This window comes from Cucurbita pepo, chromosome LG15 (assembly GCF_002806865.2).
Source record: "Cucurbita pepo subsp. pepo cultivar mu-cu-16 chromosome LG15, ASM280686v2, whole genome shotgun sequence".
NCBI classification, from domain to species: domain Eukaryota; kingdom Viridiplantae; phylum Streptophyta; class Magnoliopsida; order Cucurbitales; family Cucurbitaceae; genus Cucurbita; species Cucurbita pepo.
The window spans coordinates 1,983,374-2,007,083 of record NC_036652.1 but is presented as its reverse complement, the minus strand read 5'-3'; the positions used below and the strand labels follow the sequence as shown (position 1 = coordinate 2,007,083).

The 23,710-nt window shown below is 35.2% G+C and overlaps 3 protein-coding genes across 4 annotated transcripts; all 3 read left to right on the top strand.

Moving 5' to 3' along the window:
* Positions 1 to 84: 84 nt before the first annotated feature.
* Positions 85 to 462, top strand: LOC111776346 (UDP-glycosyltransferase 85A8-like). The gene has a single exon (XM_023655777.1). It carries the CDS (start codon positions 85 to 87, stop codon positions 460 to 462), a length of 378 nt encoding a protein of 125 aa, XP_023511545.1.
* A 6,708-nt stretch (positions 463 to 7,170) lies between these two features.
* Positions 7,171 to 13,612, top strand: LOC111811507 (7-deoxyloganetin glucosyltransferase-like). Its single transcript, XM_023698391.1, has 3 exons — positions 7,171 to 7,620; positions 12,190 to 12,305; positions 12,596 to 13,612. The coding sequence occupies exons 1-3, from the start codon at positions 7,225 to 7,227 to the stop codon at positions 13,533 to 13,535; spliced, it is 1,452 nt and encodes a 483-aa protein (XP_023554159.1). The 5' UTR covers positions 7,171 to 7,224; the 3' UTR covers positions 13,536 to 13,612.
* Positions 13,613 to 20,144: 6,532 nt separating this feature from the next.
* On the top strand, positions 20,145 to 22,076 carry LOC111811603 (7-deoxyloganetin glucosyltransferase-like). 2 transcript variants are annotated; one of them, XM_023698535.1, is made up of 2 exons: positions 20,145 to 20,663; positions 21,395 to 22,076. In XM_023698535.1, exons 1-2 carry the CDS (start codon positions 20,153 to 20,155, stop codon positions 21,931 to 21,933), a joined length of 1,050 nt encoding a protein of 349 aa, XP_023554303.1. In that variant the 5' UTR covers positions 20,145 to 20,152; the 3' UTR covers positions 21,934 to 22,076. The 2 variants fall into 2 exon arrangements, with proteins under 2 accessions (XP_023554303.1, XP_023554302.1); XM_023698534.1 differs by having other exon boundaries at positions 20,993 to 22,076.
* The last annotated feature ends 1,634 nt before the right edge of the window (positions 22,077 to 23,710 follow it).

The following is a 23,710-nucleotide window of genomic DNA, read 5'->3' as shown; positions in this document are numbered from 1 at the left end:
TTGTGGATTACAAGACCTGACGTAGTTGTGGGAGATTCAACCATTTTGCCACTTGAATTTGTGGAAGAAACCAAAGATAGAAGCATGATAGCAAGTTGGTGTTGTCAAGAACAAGTATTGAACCATCCTTCAATTGGAGGGTTTCTAACGCATAGTGGTTGGAATTCAACGCTTGAGAGTATCTGTGCTGGCGTGCCGATGATCTCGTGGCCTTTCTTTGCTGAGCAGCTGACGAACTGTCGTTATTGTTGTACTGAGTGGGGCATTGGAATGGAAATTGATAGCAATGTTAAAAGGAATGAAGTGGAAGAGCTTGTGAGAGAACTAATGGATGGAGAAAGGGGTAAGAAAATGAAGGAGAATGTTATGAATTTGAAGATTAAAGCTGAAGAAGCATGTAAACCAGGTGGATCTGCTTACAAGAACTTTGATAGATTGATCGATGAAGTTCTTCATTTTTGAATGACGTTTTAGTTCAAACAATTATTTTAAATTATTGTAGAACAGTAAATTTCTCCTTAAAATAATTTTCCTTGTTATCTTTTAATGATTGTTTTTATAGGTTTTTGTATGTTCTTAATAATGAACCTAAACTTAATGTATTTACGACAGTCAAGGGTAAGATCGTTGACTATTGTGACAGTCTCCACCGTTAATTTCTTCATTAGGTACTTTAATCTTTTTATAAATCCATTATAATATTTCATTTGGTAATAACTGATTTCATTTTAGAAGAATTGAAAATGTTTTTTTTTTCTTAAGTTTAGTCAAGGGCGTACATAAAACACGAAAACCTAAAAAAGCATACAAGAATTGATCCTAGAACCAAAACACACCTAATTAACTATAGAACCACTTTCAAATAGTAAGAAAATATCTTGAAATGAAAATGCAATTTAATCTATACTAACCTATAGTCTACTATTTAAAATTGCAAAACTACTCTAAGCATATGCCACGATCTCCTAGATTGTGATGCCACCATCAACTGTAGACAGGAGCCTTGCCTTTATTTGAAAAAATAAGAGTAAACATGATTTGAGTATTTTAAGAAATACTTAGTAAGCGACCCTCCTATTGGAGTTAATGCATACACATATAACTCATGAGTAAGACCTATCATATCAGTCTATTTTCCTACGATGGCTATTCTAAGCGGGCAATTGGATGTGTACTTAATTTCCTACAGATGGTCCACACGGTTGACTATGGACCCACCAGTTGGTTCACACATCTTTTAAGCTCCTTTTTGGTCCGACGAGCATTCTCCGGTAGTTGTTGATGTAGGACACTCGTTAGGAATAACGACCGTCATGATAGCATTATGGTAAACATAATGAATGTTTCCCTGCCTCGTGACATATGCGTCCGTACTATCGTAAAATGAGAAGGGGTATCCCTCGATGCATAAACACACAATAATGCATGAGGTCCCAACATTTTTCCTTTTTCATTATCATGTATTACAAACCCCGCTAGCGTCTTTCTTCATATCAAAACATTGGTACCATAGCTTTCCATGTGTATATCGTGGTTGTACATTTGTCAATTTGTCATTTGCATGTCAATGATATCACATATCATTTATGTTGCACATATGTCATATCATGAACTTATCATGCCTTTGAACGTAACCATTCACATCATGCACATATCATATCATATCATATATCATATATCATAACAATCACATAACATAGCCCGAGCATGCCTTTAACATATCATATCATAAATATATCAATTTATCACATACAACATAATATTCATGTATCATATCATATACATATCATTTTATAATAGTTTGCATATACGAGCATATGACACGTACGAAGCCACATGCACGTGTCATCATTCTGCAAACAATTATAATTGAACCGACGATAGGGCCACTTACTTGGTTGGCCTTAGCAAGCGTCTCCGTAAGTTCGAGTACGTTCGCTTCCCGTTCCTTGAAATTGCTCCAAATATCGTCGGTTTTCGTTTCCTATTCGAAAGTCCATCCCATTTCGTTTGTAACTGCAATTTCTTAACTCAATTTAACTCAAATCGAGAAATTTAACCTTACACTGACCTTAAATTACTAACCCCAACAGTGTGGTGACTTGCTGAGTATTTCATAAAATACTCAAGCCACGTGCTACTCTATATTTTTCAAGTAAAGGTAAAATTTCCATGCACGGATGATGGTGGACGCTGGAAAGGCCATGGAAGTCAAGATAGGGCATGATAGGAAAGTAGAACGCATTGAATTTCATCTACTAATTGATAGGTCTTTTTAATGCAATTTGTTTTATATTTAAAAACTATGTTACGTTTAATTTCTTGTTTTGAATTAAATATGTAAGTCTATGACTTTAATTTAAAAGTATTTATTATGAACTTCCACATATAAGATTAAAGCAGGTATGTGGTGATACCATTAACTTAGGTTAAGAAAATTAGGGGCATTATAAGGAACCTGAGTATAATATTTATCATCAAGATGAGCCCTACAACGCTCGACGGATCCATTAGGCAAATATTTAATATGAAATACACATTTAGATCTCAAGATGTTTGTTTTGGCAGGGCGAGGAACCAAAATCTAAGTGTCATTTTGTTGTAAAACTCGAATTTTCTCATCCACGACTGCAAACTAAGCTGAATTCTTAGTAGTAGATTTGAATCTTCTTGGCTCAGTGGATGCAAGAATAGGAGAAAGAAGACCATATGAGCCCAAAACACCAAGATTTGCTAGATGGCGAGTCTTGAAAATACCATATTTGGCTCGTGTGATCTTAGGATGAAAGCTCATAGAAAAAGAGGAATCAACAGCAGGTTCAATGGAAGGCAGATCAGAAGCTGAACGTGGCAAAGAGGAACCTGCAAAAGAAGTATAAGCCAGCACAGATTCATCCACAAGACCAGAATAAATATCACACAAAGAGAAGCTAGATCGAGGAATGTGAGGTGAAGAAGGGGTAGAGAAAGATGAATCAATATGGTAAAGACGCTGTTCCAAGGAATTTGAAATATGAAGAGAGGAAATTTGTTGGGTCTGAGAGGTAGGTACAACAGAAAAGTGAGTTTCATCAAATTGAGTGTGTCTGGTGATGTATAGCCTAGTAGTGATGGGATCAAGACCGATGATCTCATGTCACAAATTGAGTGTGCCGATGATCTCATGGCCTTTCTTTTCCGAGAAGCAAACGAACGGTCATTATTGTTGTACTAAGTGGGGCCTAGGAATGGAAATCGATAGCAATGTCAAAAGGAATGAAGTGGAGGAGCTTGTGAGAGAGCTAATGGATGGAGAACATGGTAAAAAAATGAAGAAGATCGTTATAAATTTGAAGAATAAAGCTGAAGAAGCATATAATCGGGGTGGGTTTGCTTCCAAGAACTTACACAAATTGATCGATGAAGTTCTTTTATCAAACATGAAGACGATTTAATTCAAATAATCATTTTAAACTATCGTAAGATACTGCTGTGTTCATTCAATAAATTCTCCTATGATTGTTTTGTCATAATTTTGATTGTTGTCTTTTAAGGATGGTTGTTATAGAATTTTGTATGTTCTTAATAATGAACCTAAATTCAAAGTACTTATGAAAGGCTAGGGTTAAATGGTTGACTATTGTGACAGTCTGTACGATTAATTTCTTTTTTACGTGCTTTCAATCCTTTTACAAATATATTATAATATTTGGAAGAATTGAAAATGTTTTTTTTTTCCTTGGAATTAATCGGGTGTACATAAAACACGAAAAACCTAAAAAAATCAGACAAGAATTAATCCTAGAACCAAACCCACCTAATTAACCCTAGAACTATCTTCAAATTGTAAAAAAATCTTCAAAATATTCTTAACACTCCTTAACTCAAAACATCCAGCTCAAGAAAGATCTTCAAAATTTAGCCACCAAAAAACTCAAGTCAATCTCATACATATACATTCAGCAAAGACCGAACTTAAATGAGCCATCGTCTCAACTCGACCAATAGAGAAGCATAAGTTTCGAGTTTTTACCAATAGTGCAACACTCTCTATAGTGTCGGACGGTCTTCCCTCGACCGACCATTCATACCACCATAACGGCTTTGGCCCCCCAAATTCTAACATACCATTCAAATATACAAACAATCAATATAACGAACGAAATCTACGATTCGAAATATGAAATCTGTTGCATAAAATGCAACATGTTCATGTTATTTAACCTATGTTCTTTTTTTTTTCTTTTTTTTTTTTTTATTATGTAATGCAATAAAAGGATCCCTTCAAGTTCAACAAATCAAAACCAATCCCATAAAAGAATGCCATTTTATAATAAAATATTTTGTCCTTAAAAGGGTTTTGAAAAATGAATGGTTTTTATATACAAATTGGTGTTGGTTTGTTCTTGTCGGATGATGTTGAGATTTTTTTTCCATATTCAACAAAATAGACAAAAAAACAATTTAATTTAGTGTCCCACGTACGAGTCAATATAAAACAGGACAACATATATCATGATAGATATATACTTTTATTTTATATGTTTGAAGATATTAATTTTTTATATTCATTTCTTGATTACAAATTAATTACATTTTTTTAGTCTCTAAAATATTTAGAGTTTGATACTAATTTTCTTTTAAGTTTTAACCCCAATAGAGGATTACTAGGTCATAGGTGTTTTTCAATTTTTTATTGGTATGTTTAGGAATTTTTTTTTTTTTTTAAAAAAGGTTAGATGGAAGGATTCTTGACCTATTTTCGAGTGTTTTTAAGGGAATTGTCGAATAATTTTAGATATTATGATATGAACCAAGAGACATCAATCATACAATATGCTTCAATGAAGATGTGAAGAAAATATTGTTGAAATTATCAAAAGATATTTCAATTCATGCCACATTGAAGAAGAATGAAGTTTCATGTGATAAATTTTGGGTGGATTAACAATTTAGAGTTATTGTATTTCATTAATGTATTTTAAGAGTTTTTATTTACCTTAGGTTACAATTACATAATGGTTAATTATGGTCATTAAGTATAAATGTTACCATTCTTGGAATGCCTTTATAGTTTCATTATGAGGCTATATAAAGCCATGTATGTTATATTTGTAAGAAGACTTGGAAAAGGTAGTAAAAGAAGCATTTGTGATTTTCTTTAGCCAATGACTAAGTTTCTTTGCAATTCTATGTAGTTTAGGTTGCATGCAGAATCATTCAAGCTCGACATGATCAATCTTGCTTGTGGAGTGATTCGAATCTCAAACAAGTATTTGAGATATTTGATCAACAAGAATCATTCAAGCTAGACATGATCGATCTTGCTTGTGGAGTGATTCGAATCTCAGATAATATTCTTGCCTCGAGATATTCGATCAACAAGGTAATCCGAATCTTATTCCCCTTGTATTGATTCCTTATCTTATCATATTAGGTTATAAGTATTTATGTTATTTGTTTATATTCTCATTTTCCAGCTTTAACGAAAAATAACATGCATATATTAATATTGCTAGTTAATCTCGATCTAGAAAAATTGCGTCGATATATCTATAATGTTCAATTTTTAGTATATCGTTACAAATAAAATAATAACAATAAATCTAAAACCATTGCTTTTTTTTTTTGGACTTACCTATAAATCTTTCCTTTACATTGAGGTGACATAACATGAACTATGACTTTTTAGTAGAAATACCGACATCTGTGTGTGCAACCACATGTGATTTTGAATGCTTTACTCTCGGGCATATGCCCATGTGATTGCCATTATGCCCCATGTGAATGCCAAAACACAAGGACCCCTCTCCATGAATGACTGCATGATCAAGAATGTACACGAGTTAAGTTAGATGGAAAATATCTTTTTGATTAACCAAAAGTTCTGAGTTGATTAAGTTAGTGATTGGAGCAATCTGAATAGAGTTCACAATTCAACCCAACCCTATGTTTTTAGAGTGATCGGAGCAATGTGAATAGAGTTAACAACTCAACCCAATCCTCCATTTTTAGGTTCGGTTTTTGGATTATTTTTTAATTATTTTAAATTTTACTTACTTATAATATATATGTTATATTAATAACTAAAATCTCGTAAAGTTCAAATATCAAATATTTATAAGTCACAACACATCACTAATATTGGTTATAAGCGGAAAATATTCTTAATCTTCGTAATAATCTTAAAATAAGGTAAGGTTGGGTTGGGTTGGATTGTAACTCTATTTTCAAATTGGTCGGGTTGACTCGATCAAAAAAATGTCAATTTGTGAACTGATCTGAATTTTCTATTTCTCAAAGATTCAATTGAATTCAAACTGAAAAATAATCTAACCCAACCCAATATTTATAGCTTGGATTGAATAGTTCGAATTGAACGGTCTATTTGCTGCAAGTTTGTTTGGCTTCATTTGTAGAGCAACCACAAGAGTATTACCCTTTGGAGCTTGACCCCAACGGACACTGGATTATGAGATTTCATATTTATTGGAAAGGAGAACAAACTATTTTTTTATAAGGGTGTGAAACCTCTCTCATACATTTTTGTGAGGTTGACAATGATACGAACGAGTCAAATCATACAATATTTGTTAGTGGTGAGCTTAACTTCTTACATTTTAGTTATTTATTACATCGTGGATAAGTATGATTTTTTAAATAATTAAAAGAAAAGCAACCCAACAACTTAAAATTTAGATACGTTCCATTCTGAACTCTATTTGTGTTGGTCAAACTCAACGACTCAAAATTTTAAGTTAGTCCAAAAAATTTCTCCAACTCAATCCAACCCGTGTACACCTTAGTTATTTTGCTAATTTTCTATTATTTAGGGTTGAATGAACATTATTTTCCTTATTTTTATATTAATGTGACATTAATATATTAATTTTATATTTATAAATTAAAATTAAAAAACTTAAATTCAAATCTTAAATTTTGTGATTTGTCGACAATTTTATAAATATAAAACATAAAATTGTTGTCTTTACACGTAACCAATTATTTAACCAATAATCGTCTAAAAAAATATAACATATTGTATATAACTAAAGTAAGATTCGAATGGATCACATAAATAAATTATAAAAAAAAGTTCTGATAATTAATAATTTTTTGTTCTTTTCGAGTATTCATACGTTTCTTATCTCAAATTGAAAAAAGAAAAGTCATTGCTTGTGAAGCCTATAAGATGTTCCAGTTTCTTCCTTATCCATGTCCAAAAACTGAGCCAAGCAATCAAAGATGGGTTCTGCCTCAAAAACTGATAAACCACATGCTGTGTGTATCCCATATCCATCTCAAGGCCATATCAACCCTATGCTAAGCTTGGCTAAGCTTCTCCATCATACAGGTTTCCACATAACTTTTGTTAACACCGAGTACAATCATAGGCGTCTACTCAGGTCGAGAGGCCCTGACTCGCTTGATGGCTTGCTAGATTTTCAATTCCGAACCATCCCCGATGACCTTCCGTTCTCCGATGCCAATTCTACCCAAGATATTCCTTTGCTTTGCCAATCCACCTCCAAGAATTGTTTAGCTCCTTTTTGTGATCTTATCTCTCAGCTTAACTCAGCTGCTGACGTCCCACCGGTTAGTTGCATCGTTGGAGATGCTGTAATGTCCTTCTCTATGTTGGCTGTGTTGAAGCTAATAATAGAGTTTGAATGAGTTGTTGAAGCTAATAATAGAGTTTGAATGAGTTGAATGAGTTACTGCCGAAGAGAAGAAGGAGGTGAATTCAATTTCATCCACACAAATCTCAACCAACTCCGGGAATCTCCCTATAAAAGGACCTCCCTCCCCATCATTCAAATCACTCCTCCTCTCAATCTCACTTCAGTTTTCTGTTGTCACCAACAACTGGTATCAGAGCAATCTTGCAGCAGCAAAAAAAATGGCAGCAGAAAAACAAGTTGAGAGCTACGTTCAGCCCGCCATCCCGAGGTTCGATGGTCACTATGATCATTGGGCGATGTTGATGGAAAATTTTCTCAGATCAAAGGAGTTCTTTGATATGGTGGAGACGGGTTATGAAGAGCCAAATGAAGGCGAGGTACTCTCAGCTGGTCAACAGCAACTGTTGGCAGCATCGAAGCTGAAGGACCTGAAGGTCAAGAACTATTTATTTCAGTCCATTGATAGGACTATCTTGGAAACAATGCTTCAGAAGAAGACATCCAAGGAAATTTGGGATTCTATGAGGAGGAAGTATCAAGGCTCAACGAGAGTAAAACGTGCTCAACTACAAGCCGTCAGAAGAGACTTTGAAATTCTCCAAATGCAAAAGGGAGAAACGGTGAATGATTATATTGGCAAGGTTATAAGTCTTGCAAGTAAAATGAGGATGCATGGTGGTTCAATCACGGAGGTTGCGGTCGTAGAAAAGATTTTGCGATCACTAACTCCAAAGTTCGATTACATTGTATGTTCTATCGAAGAAGCAAACAATGTCGAAGAGATGCAAATAGATGAACTCCAAAGCTCCCTGTTAGTACATGAGCAGAGGCTCAATCGTACAAGTGCAATAGAGGAGATGACAGCCTTAAAAATATCCACACCAGGTGAATCTTCAAGCCCTAGAGGTAGAGGGCAAAGAAGAGGCAGAGGTCGTGGGAGAGGCAGTCGAGAAAGAAGTGGAGATGTTGGCAGGTCAGTAGACCTAGCCAGAAATGATTATGAAAACAAAGGCAAGAGACACTTTGACAAGTCCAAGGTGGAATGCTACAGATGTGGACGCCTTGGACATTACAAAAATGAATGCTATACCAGGCTTCAAAAGGAGAAAAGAGATCAATCCAATTTTGTGGAGAGAAGAGAAGAAGAAACATTATTAATGTCATTCCATGCTATGAAGGTTGCAGATCAAGGTGTATGGGTCGTAGACTCTGGATGCAGCAATCATATGACAGGTTGTAAGGAATTCTTCTCAACTCTAGATGAAAATTTTCATACTACGGTTTCTCTCGGCAACAATTCAACTCTCCAAGTGATGGGGAAAGGAACCGTAGATATCAAGACTAGAAATGGCTTTGTAGAGTCTATTTCTAATGTATTCTACATCCCTGATCTGAAAGCCAACTTACTTAGTATCGGTCAATTACAAGAAAAGGGGTATGTGATCACATTCCAAAATGATGAATGTGAAATTTATGACTCCAAAAGAGGATCGATTGCTAAGATGAAGATGACCACCAACCGTCTATATCCGTTGACGTTAAATATCGTTGCCAAAAGTTTGATGGTGAAGAAAGAAGATACCACCTGGCTTTGGCATTTTAGGTATGGTCATCTACACTTCAAAGGATTAAAGACGTTGTCCTCAAAGAAGATGGTAACTGGGTTGCCAGATATTACTCCACCAACGGAAATTTGCGAGAGCTGTGTAGTAGCAAAACATGAAAGAAACTCTTTTCCATCTGGAAAATCAAGAAGAGCTCAAGCAATTTTGGAGTTGATTCATTCGGACATATGTGGTCCCATCTCTCCAGCATCAAATGGTAACAAGAAATATTTCATGACCCTCATCGATGATTTTAGTCGAAAAACATGGACTTATTTCTTGCACGCCAAATCAGAAGCCTTTGATTGCTTCAAAAAGTTTTGTGCTACTATGAAGACGGAAACTGGAAGAAGAGTCAAGGCTTTAAGAACTGACAGAGGTGGAGAATTCTGCTCGAACGAGTTTATTCAATTTTGTGAAGAGAAGGGCATACGGAGGCAGTTAACAACAGCATATACACCACAACAAAATGGTGTGGCCGAAAGAAAAAACAGGACCATTCTCAACATGGTTCGAAGTTTACTAAATAAAGGAGAAGTCCCGAAGGAATTCTGGCCAGAAGCTGTCGTGTGGTCCGTTCACATTCTCAACCGGAGTCCTACCTTTTCTGTTAGAGATATGACTCCACAAGAAGCATGGAGCGGAAGAAAACCTGCAGTAGACCACTTTAGAATCTTTGGGTGCATAGCATATGCACACGTTCCTGATGAGAAAAGGAAGAAACTTGAAGACAAGAGTTTGAAGTGTGTATTCCTTGGAGTAAGCGAGACCTCTAAGGCGTACAAGCTTTATGATCCTTTGACAAAGAAGGTGGTGGTAAGTCGTGATGTAGTCTTTGACGAAAAGAAGACTTGGACATGGGAAGAAAAGATCACTGTAAATCAGCAGATTCCTGTAGATCTTGAAGAAGAACAAACTGAAGCCCCTATTCAGCCTCACTATGAGCATGGAGAGAGCTCATCACAAGCTCAACAAGAAGAACCAGTAGAAGAAGATCATGATCATAATCAAAGACATCCAAGAACAAGAAAGAGACCAAACTGGATGATTGATTATGAGATGGACTATGAATCAAGTGATAGTGGTTATTTTGCATTCTTTATGGATAGTGATCCAATTGTCTATGAAGAAGCAGTAAAGGAGAAGAAATGGAAGGAAGCTATGGACAGTGAAATCAAATCCATAGAGAAGAACAAGACGTGGGAGCTCACTGATCTTCCTAGAGGGCAGAAAACAATCGGAGTAAAATGGGTTTTCAAAACCAAGTTGAATGAAAACGGTGAGGTGGATAAGTACAAGGCGCGACTTGTTGCAAAAGGATACAAGCAAAAGTATGGAATTGATTATAAGGAGGTATTTGCACCAGTGGCACGTCAAGACACTATCAGGCTCATAATTTCTATTGCAGCACAGAAATCTTGGCCTATATATCAACTTGATGTGAAATCGGCCTTCTTACATGGAGAGCTTCAAGAAGAAGTATATGTGGAGCAACCAGAAGGTTTTGTTCAAAAAGGCAAAGAGGAACAAGTATACAAGTTGAAGAAAGCTTTGTACGGTTTGAAGCAAGCTCCAAGGGCATGGTACAGTCGCATTGATTCTCATTTTGAAAAGATGGGATTCACTAAATGCCCGTATGAACATACGTTGTATGTGAAAACTGAAAAGGGAGGTAACATTATCATTATTTGCTTATACGTTGATGATTTAATATTTACTGGCAATAATGAAGAAATGTTTGAATTTTTTAAGAAGAGCATGATGAAGGAATTTGAAATGACGGATCTTGGCTTGATGAGATATTTTCTTGGAGTAGAAGTTACTCAAACTCCCGCAGGTAACTTTATCTGTCAGAAGAAGTATGCTCAAGAATTACTTGAAAGGTTTAAATTGGATGAGCGCACATTTGGAACTCCATCAGAATTGGGTTTAAAGTTGCACAAGGATATTGACGGGCGAGAGGTTGATAATAGGTACTTCAAACAAATTGTGGGAAGTTTGATGTACCTAACTTCAACCAGACCAGACATCATGTATGCGGTTAGTATGATAAGTCGTTACATGGAGCATCCAACGGAAAAACATCTCAATGCAGCAAGAAGGATACTTCGTTATGTGAGAGGAACCTTTGATTTGGGGGTATTCTACAAGAAAGGAGATGATTCGAAGATGGTTGGCTATACAGATAGTGACTATGCAGGTGATATAGACGATCGTAAAAGTACTTCAGGAAGTATTTTCATGATGAGTTCAGGAGCTATTTGCTGGTCTTCAAAGAAGCAACCTATTGTAACACTCTCAACTACAGAAGCAGAATTTGTGGCAGCAGCAGCATGCTCGTGCCAAGCAATTTGGTTAAGAAAAATGCTTGAAATTCTTAATCATAAGCAACCAGGTACGACGGTTATATATTGTGATAATATGTCAACTATTAAGTTGTCTAAAAATCCTGTGTTGCATGGAAGGAGCAAGCACATCGATGTTCGATTTCATTTCTTGCGTGATTTGTGTAAAGAAGGCATTATTGAACTCAACTTTTGCCGAAGTGATGAACAAATCGCAGATCTATTCACAAAGCCCTTGAAACAACCATTGTTCGAGAAGCTTAGAAGAAAAATGGGAATGTGCAGAATCCAAGATGTATAACAAGATGACGAAGTGAAGTCCTAAACTGATTTCTGCAGAATTCAGTTTAAGGGAGGGTGTTGAAGCTAATAATAGAGTTTGAATGAGTTGTTGAAGCTAATAATAGAGTTTGAATGAGTTGAATGAGTTACTGCCGAAGAGAAGAAGGAGGTGAATTCAATTTCATCCACACAAATCTCAACCAACTCCGGGAATCTCCCTATAAAAGAACCTCCCTCCCCATCATTCAAATCACTCCTCCTCTCAATCTCACTTCAGTTTTCTGTTGTCACCAACAGGCTGCCAATGAATTTAAAATCCCTTATGCTTTGTTTTGGACTGCCAGTGCTTGTGGCTACTGGGGTTGCATGTGTTGTCGTGAGCTCGTTAAGCAAGGTTTGGTACCACTCAAAGGTATGATTTACATTTGAATACTGTTTATGGTCTTGAAGTCAATTCTTTTTTACTGAATTACAAGATTAAATAGTTTATTTGAGTCAAATAAGTTTCTCAATTGCCAATGGGATTTATAAACCTTCCATTTTGTGTTTAATAGATTCTGAATTTTAAAAAGTTTATAATGAACCAATAAACTTTCAATTTCTTTTTAATAAGTTCTGGATGTATTTGACATTTTTAAAAATTCATAGATATTAGATTTAATGTTTTTTAATTTAAAACTTACTTTTATTTAAATTTTGACCTCGAGAGTCATATAACAGATGAATATTTGGAAAATACAGTAGAATGGACGGATGAAATAAAAAGTATACGTTTGAGAGACCTTCCTCATTTTCTTAGAACTACAAACTCAGATGATATCATACTAAATTTCAACAATCAACAAATGGAAAGATCTCTAGAAGCTTCGGCAATTATAATAAACACATATGAATCACTTGAGCGAGATGTTTTGAATTCTCTTTCTTCAATCCTTTCGTCTATTTACACTATTGGTCCACTTCACTTGCTTGCCAACCAAATAGAGGACCAAAGCTTAAGAGCATTAGGCTCAAATCTTTGGGTTGAGGAACCAGAGTGCGTCGAGTGGCTGAACTCAAAGGAACCCAACTCGATTGTTTATGTAAATTTTGGTAGTATAACGGTGATGACACCAGAGCAACTGATCGAGTTTGCTTGGGGATTAGCAGACAGTGAGAAGCCATTCCTATGGATTATACGATCGGATATAGTTGTAGGAGATTCAGCCATTTTGCCACCTGAATTTGTGGAAGAAACCAAAGATAGAAGCATGATAGCAAGGTGGTGTTGTCAAGAAAAAGTGTTGAACCATCCTTCAATTGGAGGGTTTCTAACGCATAGTGGTTGGAATTCAACGCTCGAGAGTATCTGCGCTGGCAAGCCGATGATCTCGTGGCCTTTCTTTGCTGAGCAGCAAACAAACTGTCGTTATTGTTGTACTGAGTGGGGCATTGGAATGGAAATTGATAGCAATGTCAAAAGAAATGAAGTGGAGGAGCTTGTGAGAGAGCTTATGGATGGTGAAAAGGGTAAGAAAATGAAGGAGAATGTTATGAACTTGAAGATTGAAGTTGAAGAAGCATGTAATCGTGGTGGGTCAGCTTACAAGAACTTGGACAAATTGATCGATGAAGTTCTACTATCAAATATGAAGACATTTTAGTCCGAATAATTATCTTAAACTATTGTAGAATACTGCAGGGTTTATCGAATAAATTCTTCTGGACATAATTTTGATTGTTATCTTTAAATAATTGTAGTTATAGAATTTTGTATGTTCTTAATAATAACCTAAATTCAAATTACTTAGGACGATTTTGGCGTAAGATCATTGACTATTGTAGCAGTCTCCAAAGTTAATATCTTCTTCACTTATTTCAATTCTTTTACAAATACATTATAATATTTCATTTTGAAAGAATTGAAAATGTATTTTTTTATTGAGTTTAGTTAAGGGCATACATAAAACACGAAAACCTAAAACATCAAACAAGAATGGATCCTAGAACCAAACACACCTAATCAACCCTAGAACTAATTTGAAATAGTAAGAAAATCGCCACGAATGAAAATGCAATTTAACTTATACTAACCTATACTATTTCAAATTGTAAAACTACCCTAAGCATGTGTCACGGTCTCTTAGATTGCGATGTCATCGTCGGCGGTACAAGGGAGCCTTGCTTTTACTTGAAAAATAAGAATAGAACATGGCTTGATTATTTTAAAAAATATTCAATAAACGACCCTCCTATCGAGGTAAAATGCAAACAAATACAACTCATGAGTGAGATCTATCATTTCAGTCTATTTTCCTAGGGTGGCTATCCTAAGCGGGAAATTGGATGTGTATTTAATTTCCTACACACGGTCCACATGTGCGAGTATGGACCCACGCACCAGTTGGTTCGTATATCTCCTGAGCCCCTTTTTTGTGGGACGAGTATTCTCTAGTAGTTGTTGATGTCGGACACCCGTTAGGAATAACGATCGTCATGGCAGCATTATGGTAAACATAATGTTTGTTTTCCTGCCTCGTAGCATATGCGTCCGTACTATCGTAAAATGAGAAGGGGTATCCCCCTATGCAGAAACACACAATAATGCATGAGGTCCCAACATTTTTTCTTTTTTATTATCATGTATTACAAACTCTACTAGCATCTCCCATCATATCATAACGTTTTTATCATAGCTTTCCATGTGCATATCGCAGTGGTACATATGTCCATTTGTCATTTGCATGTCAATCATATCACATATCATTCATGTTGCACATATGTCATCATAAACTTATTATGCCTTTGAACGTAACAATTCACATTATGCACATATCATACCATATCATATATCATAACAGTCACACAACATAGCCCGGACATTCCTTCAACATATCATATAAACATATCAATTCATTACATACAACATAATATTCATGTATCATACCATATACATATCCTTTCATAACAGTTTGCATATACGAGCATATAACACGTGCAAAGCCACGGGCATGTGTCATCATTCTGCAAACAATTATAACCGAACCAACGGTAGAACCACTTACTTGGTTGGCCTTAGCAGGCGTCTCCCTAAGTTCAAGTACGTTCGTTTCCCATTCCTTGAAACCGCTCCAAATATCATCGGTTGCTGTTTCCTATTAGAAAGTCCATCCCGTTTCGTTAGTAACTCAATTTAACTTAAATAGAGAAATTTAACCTTACACTGACCTTAATTGTCTCAAACAAGATCAAGTGAAGCCTTGGGATGGTCGAAACCATGGAAAATAGTTTATTTTTCCTTTACCGAGCCGAGGGACTGCGTTTTGAGCTGTAAAGTCGAGTTGTCGGTGGTCCTTTTTGCGTGCATGTACCTTCCATGTACGTGCAGTCGTCGGTGGTCCTTTATGCGGTGTGGATTGGTTGTTTCGACGTCAGATTTCCTCAGTTTTGTCTCGTCGAAAACTTTTACCTTCTCTTTTCCTTGCGGGTGGGCTTCTGAAGTAGGGCTGGAGATTGTTTGTTTTCGCATTTGGCGTGCCGTGGAGTCGGGGTATGGCGTGGTCGAGGTGGGAACTACTTGCAGGAATTCTCCCAAGTCCCCGACAACTACGCTGATTTTTTTTTTTACTTGCTACCGTTACCGTCTCATTCAACAAACTTCCTCCCAAATGTTACTAGAAAAAATACAAAATAACATTCAATCTTAATGTCTCTCAACCTTCCTCGACAATCATGTATATAGGCATAGAAACATTATTGTTATACATTAATCAAGATGATTCATGTATCAATATGGGAGATGAGCCAAATGAATGAAAGATTGACCAAATGAATTCCAACACGTGCATGCAGAGGAGAGGGGAATGTGCCAAAAAATGTTCATAAATCCAAGAGATTGATGTATCAATATAGGAGATGTATCCAAAAGATTCATGAACCGATCCTTTATAACAATTTACAACAATCTCCCTCCATTTTCAGAAGATCCACAAGTAGATAACTGGTTTAGCTGCTACCAAGTCAAAAAGTTACAATTTACATTTTTGTGTTATCATAGGATGAGAGCTCATAGAAATAGAGGAATCAGCAATAGGTTGAATACTGGTGGGATCAAGACCGCAAAACCTTTATGCAATGGACTATAACCCATGAAAATGCAAAGAATGTTACGAGGAGAAAATTTGTTAGGTATATAATCACGTAAGCAAGAATAAACACGACAACCAAGGGATGAATATTATCATAATGCGAAGACTAGTCTTAGAGAGGTTCAAAGGGTGACTTACCTCCAAGAACTGGAGTGGGCAATCAGTTGATGATATAAGTTGCAGTGCTGAAAGTGTCAACCTAGACACGAGGAGAAAGATGGGAGTGGAAGAGAAGAGTCAAAGAAGCCTGACGATATTTTCTCTCAACAGAACAATTTTGACCAGGTGTATATGGTCAAGAGAGTTGATGGTGGATGCTAGAGGTAAGTAAGTGAGCTTCGAAGCAAGTGCTGGTAAATTTGTCACCTCCATCGCTTTGAAAAACTTTGATACGAGCATAATGTTAGTTTATTTTACAAATTTTTTATATTGAAAAAAAAATACCAAAGAAATCGTATTTAAATTTTAAACGGTAAAGCCAAATGGATGGCGAATAATCATCATCATCAATAAAAAAAAATAACATAGGAAAAAACTCAAATTAGATTTGAGGGGGAAGGATCCAAGATTACCATGAATAAGATTTAACACATGAGACACTTACATTCATTGTGAGAATAAGACAATCGATGGTTTTTCGCAAAGTGACAGGTACTACATAGTGATGAAGAAGGCAATAAGATGCAAGAGAAATATATCTTTTGATGAACGAGGCAATAAAGACGTAAGAGAAATATATCTTTTGATGAAGAAGACAATAAAGATGTAAGAGAAATATATCTTTTTTTATTTAAAAAATAAATAACACAATAAGTTACATGATCCAAGCGAGCATGTCATAAATCATATGAAGCACATAAAGATTTATTTTTAAGGACAAAAATAAAGGCAGAGTTTTCGCGCTCCAACACATATAGCCCTCCATCCCTTCTAACGGTCGCCACCACTCTTCCTGTTTGATGATTCTCAATAGTAAAAAGATTATAGAAAATGTAACGTTTATTAATCGAAGAAAATTTTTAATGAAATGAGGGACAACCAAGACATCTCATGAGTGAATATTTTGTTACAAGAGAAAGAGTATCAATGTGGGTAATGGTAAGAAGACGTCGTTTCCTACAAATAATACAGTCCTTACTTGTGTAATTTTTTTATTGATCCAAAATAGAGCAATCGTGGTCATATGGGCCAAAGTCTCAGTGCTCAAAACCAATCAGCAGCTTGGGGTTCAACAATAGAACAGAACGTGTTGAAAGCTTCAAGAAGGTGAGCATGAGCATAATCAATCCCAACGTACCATTGGTTGCAGCGAGGTGGTCGACGATCCTTATCCGAGTGGGTTCGTCCTTCATTGGAAGAGTTGTTGCCAAAGAAATGAGAACGACCTCATTGGTTACTATAGGAAGCAAGATGACTTCCATGGACGTGACAACAACTAGTGGCTGTGAATGCCTCAGGAGTCAAAAGACGCTAAAACAACTGAAAACTTCCTGCCTTAGAAATTAAATCTGCAAAATAAGGGAGAGAGGTGAGAGTCATCTGAACGATAAAAAAAAAGTTGAAAAATCGATACCGAATTTACGAAGGAACCAGTACATTTTATTAATGTCTTCCACGTGTCTGTTAGACAAATAATATTCAAAGGATAGCAAAAGACATAATAAAATTAAAGCTACAAATATTTTATTATTGTTTACTTGTCAAAAGAGTTACAAAATTACAAATATATATAGGCTTATATAGTAATTAAAAATAAAATTTTTTGGAAATTCTGCCAAACAAATGACCATAACCTAATTTTTTCTTTTAATAGAACTTTAGTATTTTAAGAATAAATTATTTTTGAAATAGGATTTCTACTCATTTTCGTTATTTTAGAAATAAAGAAATCGGATAATTTTAAGAAAATTAGGAATTTACTGTCTAGCCACGATTATGTATACCCTTCCAAAGTTTTCATCTCAAAAGAAATTCAAAAAGATCCTAATAAAGATGTGAACGTTTTCCACGCGGTATTGTATTCAATAGAGTTCGGCCATTAGCAACCCACAAAGTCTATGTATTTTGCTTCCACATTACTTTTATTTGTATGTTTATGATTTATTTATTTATTATTTTTGTTTTGTAGGGTTAGACTGAGAGATTCTTTGAATGTTGTCAACTTTATAACCTGCTTTCGAGTCTTTTCAAGGAAAGTCTCGAAAAATGTTTAGACATTAGGGGATAAATATTTATGTTAACTTTTTTTATATTCTCAATTTCCGATTTTTAACTAGAAATAAAATCCATATATTAATCGTCCTCGTTATCTCGGTTAAAAAAGTTAGATCTATAGTGTTCAATTTCTAGTATATCATTACAACTAAAATTATAACAATAAAGTTAAATGTAAAAGTTAGTTTACATTTTTCTCTAAAAGGAGTATATGACTTCTTAGTAGAAATACGGACAACTGTGAACACATGTGATTTTGAATGTTTTACTCTCCCGACATATGCTCATGTGAATTCCAATGCAAGGTTAAGATAAGAAATAGACCAATCGACATAAATGGTTGTACTGTCCGGACATATGCTCATGTGAATCCCAATGCAAGGTTAAGATAAGAAATAGACCAATCGACATAAATGGTTGTACCATCAAAGTAATGTATTCGAGATGGGTTGAATTAGGTTGAAAAAATCTTTTTAACTAATTCAAAATTTTGAGTTGGTTGTGTTGGTGACTCGAGCAACTCAAATAAAGTTCACAACTCAATCCAATCTTCTATTTTTTTTAAAAAATACTTATCTATAATGCATCGCTAATATGGATTATAAGCGAAAAATATTTTTAATCTTTATAATAATAGCAATTTAATTTTTTTTTTATGTTTGGTCGCAACTTGTTTTTTAAATTTTCAAACTTGAAACTTTTTGCTTTTATAGTTTGATTTTTTTTTTTCCTATTAGTAACACACTATTTACTATTTCTTGAAGTTCGATCTCTCCCCCAGATGAACTATNGCCGTCGAAGCTTTTACTCGAGGGGGTGCTCTTGGCCCAGTGAATATCGCTTATTCTGGTGTTTATCAGTGGTGGTATACAATCGGTTTACGTACTAGTGGAGATCTTTATAGGGGAGCTCTTTTTCTATTATTTCTTTCTGCCATATTTAACCCTTGTCATTCTTAAAGGTGTTTATATGATTTGATAATTCGATCGACTTCATTATTTAATCTAAATCATAAAAATTTTGTTGGGTTAGATTTATATTTTGTTTAGATTGGATTGAATATTTTGAAAATAAAAAATTTTAGTTCAAGTTAGACATTTTTTATCGAGTTAACCTAAACAACTTGAAAATAGGGTTACAATACAATCCAATTCGCCATACTTTTAAAAAAGATTAAGAATATTTAACTTGTAACCAATTTTAGATATGCATTGTGTCTCGTAAATATTTTATATTTGATGTTTATGAGATTTTATGTGAAATTCCACATCGATTTGAGAGAAGAACAAAACATTTCTTACGAGGGTGTGAAAATCTCCTTTTAATAGATACGTTTTAAAATCGTGAGACTAACGACGATACGTAACGAATCAAAACATACAATATTGATTAGCGTAGCTTGAACTGTTATAAATAGTATTAGAGCAAGTCATCAAGCGGTGTGTCAGATCCCACATCACTAGTAGATAAAAACAAAGCATTTCTTATTATTTTAATCGGATTGGAAACTAATTTTATTATTTTATATGAATGTGAAATTATATAAATAAAAATTAGAAAAACACCCTAATCATTATATAAATAAAAATGCTACCCAACAAATGGTTGTCTTTAAAAGTAAATCTATTATTTAACCAATGATTGTCAAAAATAATTTAAAGTTTGGTATAATTAAATTAAGATAGGAGATATATATATATATATATATATATATTTTGTTTCTCATAATTAATGATGTACGAAGCAATTCAGTATAACGACAAGTTGGCAGCTGTAAATAATCTTACCTTATTTTTTTTTTGTTATTCAATAATTAAACAATAATAATAATAGTAATGAAAAATTGATTGGTTGTGCAGCCTATAAGAGATTCCAGTTTCTTCCTTTCAATGTCCCAAAACTGAGCCAAGCTATCAAAGATGGGTTCTACCTCAAAAACTGATAAACCGCATGCTGTGTGTATCCCATATCCATCTCAAGGCCATATCAACCCTATGCTAAGGCTGGCTAAGCTTCTCCATCATAGAGGTTTCCACATAACGTTCGTTAACACCGAGTACAATCATAGGCGTCTGCTCAGGTCGAGAGGCCCTGACTCGCTTGATGGCTTGCTAGATTTTCAATTCCGAACCATCCCCGATGGTCTTCCGTTCTCCGATGCCAATTCTACCCAAGATATTCCTTCCCTTTCCCAATCCACTTCCAAGAATTGTTTAGCTCCTTTCTGTGATCTTATTTCTCTGCTTAATTCAGCTGCTGACGTCCCACCGGTTAGCTGCATTGTTGGAGATGTTGTCATGTCCTTCTCTATGTTGGCTGCCAATGATTTTCAAATCCCTTATGCTTTGTTTTGGACGGCCAGTGCTTGTGGCTACTTGGGTTATATGCATTATCGTGAGCTTATTAAGCAAGGCTTGATACCACTAAAAGGTATGATTTAAATTTGAATATTGTTTTGAAGTCAATTTTTTTTTTTCTTTTTGTTAACTTACCTAATTTATTTGAGTCAGATAAGTTTCTTAACCCAAAAATTGTCAATACTATTTATAAATATTTTTTTTAATAGATTTTGAACTTTAAAAAGACTTTCAATTTTTTGTTTAATAAATTCTTGATCTATTTGACATTCTTTTAAAAAAATTACCAATCTATTAGGTATAAAGTTGAAATAGTAAAATCTATTAGATACATGTAATTTAACTAATTTTTAATTTGGGAGCTAAGTTTATTTAAAATTTGACCTATTTATTTGTTAACAGATGCCAGTCACATAAGAGATGGATATTTGGAAAATACTGTACAATGGACGGATGAAATGAAAAATATACGTTTGAGAGACCTTCCTAGTTTTCTTAGAACTACAAACTCAGCTGATATCATGCTAAATTTCCTCAATCAACAAATGGAAAGATCTCGAGAAGCTTCGGCGATTATAATAAACACATATGAACCACTTGAACGAGATGTTTTGAATTCTCTTTCTTCAATCCTTTCGTCTATTTACACTATTGGTCCACTTCACTTGCTTGCCAACCAAATAGGGGACCAAAGTTTAAGAGCATTAGGCTCAAATCTTTGGGTTGAGAAACCCGAGTGCATCGAGTGGCTGAACTCGAAGGCACCCAACTCGGTTGTTTATGTAAATTTTGGTAGTATAACAGTGATGACACCAGAGCAACGGATCGAGTGCGCTTGGGGATTAGCAGACAGTGAGAAGCCATTCCTATGGATTATACGACCGGATATAGTTGTAGGAGATTCAACCATTTTGCCACCTGAATTTGTGGAAGAAACCAAAGATAGAAGTATGATAGCAAGTTGGTGTTGTCAAGAAAAAGTGTTGAACCATCCTTCAATTGGAGGGTTTCTAACGCATAGTGGTTGGAATTCAACGCTCGAGAGTATCTGCGCTGGCGTGCCGATGATCTCGTGGCCTTTCTTTGCTGAGCAGCTGACGAACTGTCGTTATTGTTGTACCGAGTGGGGCATTGGCATGGAAATTGATAGCAATGTCAAAAGAAATGAAGTGGAGGAGATTGTGAGAGAGCTAATGGATGGTGAAAAGGGTAAGAAAATGAAGGAGAATGTTATGAATTTGAAGATTAAAGCTGAAGAAGCATGTAATCATGGTGGGTCAGCTTACAAGAACTTGGACAAATTGATCGATGAAGTTCTACTATCAAATATGAAGACATTTTAGTTCGAATAATTATCTTAAACTATTGTAAAACACTACAGGGTTTATCCAATAAATTCTTCTTGTCATAATTTGTTTTGTTATCTTTTAATGAGGGTTGTTATAGGATTTTGTATGTTCTTAATAATGAACCTAAATTCAAATTACTTGTGATGGTCTAGCGTAGGATGGTTCACTATTGTGACAGTCTCCACGGTTAATTTCTTCATCACGTATTTCAATTCTTTTACAAATACATTATAATATTTCATTTTCTAATAACTGATTTCATTTCGAAAGAATTGAAAATGTTTTTTTTTCTTGAGTTTAGTTAAGGGCATACATGAAAACCTAAAACATCAAACAAGAAATGATCCTAGAACCAAACACACCTAATTAACCCTAGGACTAATTTCAAATAGTAAGAAAAGAAATAAAAATGCAATTTAACCTATTACTAACCTATAGTCTACTATTTTAAATCGTAAAACTACCCTAGCATGTGTCTCGGTCTCCTAGATTACGATGTCACCGTCAGCTTTACAGGGGAGCCTTGCCTTTACTTGAAAAATAAGAATATAACATGGCTTATTATTTTAAAAAATATTCAGTAAGCGACCCTCCTATCGAGGTAAAATGCAAACACATACAACTCATGAGTGAGACCTATCATATCAGTCTATTTTCCTACGGTGGCTATCCAAAGCGGGCAATTGGATGTGTATTTAATTTCCTACACACGGTCCACATGTGCGAGTATGGACCCACGCACCAGTTGGTTCGTATATCTCCTGAGCCCCTTTCTTGTGGGACGAGTATTCTCTAGTAGTTGTTGATGTCGGATACCCGTTAAGAATAGCGACCGTCATGGCAGCATTATGGTAAACATAATGTTTGTTTCTCTACCTCGTAGCATATGCGTCCGCACTATCGTAAAATGAGAAGGGGTATCCCCCTATGCATAAACACACAATAATGCATGAGGTCCCAACATTTTTCCTTTTTCATTATCATGTATTACAAACTCTACTAGCATCTTCCATCATATCATAAAGTTTTTATCATAGCTTTCCAGGTGCATATCGCAGTTGTACATATGTCCATTTGTCATTTGCATGTCAATCATATCACATATCATTCATGTTGCACATATGTCATATCATAAACTTATCATGCCTTTGAACGTAACAATTCACATCATGCCAATATCATATATCATAACAGTCACATAACATAGTCCGAGCATTTCTTCAACATATCATATAAACATATCAATTCATCACATACAACATAATATTCATGTATCATACCATATACATATCATTTCATAACCGTTTGCCTATACGAGCATATGACACGTGCGAAGCCACATGCATGTGTCATCATTCTGCAAACAATTATAACCGAACTGACGGTAGAACAACTTACTTGGTTGGCCTTAGCAGGCGTCTCCCTAAGTTCGAGTAGTTCGTTTCCTATTCCTTGAAACCGCTCCAAATATCATCAGTTGTCATTTCCTATTAGAAAGTCCATCCCGTTTCGTTAGTAACTCAATTTAACTTAAATCGAGAAATTTAACCTGACACTAACCTTAATTGTCTCAAACAAGGTCAAGTTCAGCCTTGGGATGGTCGAAACGATGGAAAATAGTTTATTTTTCCTTTACCGAGCCGAGGGACTACGTTTTGAGCTATAAAGCCGAGTCGTCGATGGTCCTTTTTGCGTGCATGTACGTGCATGTACCTTCTATGTACGTGCAGTCATCGATGGTCCTTTTTGCGGTGTGGATTGGTTGTTTCGA

Coding starts and splice junctions, on each gene's coding strand:
- LOC111776346 (XM_023655777.1), top strand. CDS start 85: ATGATAGCAAGTTGGTGTTGTCAAGAACAAGTATTGAACCATCCTTCA.
- LOC111811507 (XM_023698391.1), top strand. CDS start 7,225: ATGGGTTCTGCCTCAAAAACTGATAAACCACATGCTGTGTGTATCCCA. Junction 7,621..12,189: donor TAATGTCCTTCTCTATGTTG/GCTGTGTTGAAG, acceptor TGTCACCAACAG/GCTGCCAATGAATTTAAAAT. Junction 12,306..12,595: donor GGTTTGGTACCACTCAAAGG/TATGATTTACAT, acceptor AAATTTTGACCT/CGAGAGTCATATAACAGATG.
- LOC111811603 (XM_023698534.1), top strand. CDS start 20,153: ATGGGTTCTACCTCAAAAACTGATAAACCGCATGCTGTGTGTATCCCA. Junction 20,664..20,992: donor AGGCTTGATACCACTAAAAG/GTATGATTTAAA, acceptor ATTTGTTAACAG/ATGCCAGTCACATAAGAGAT.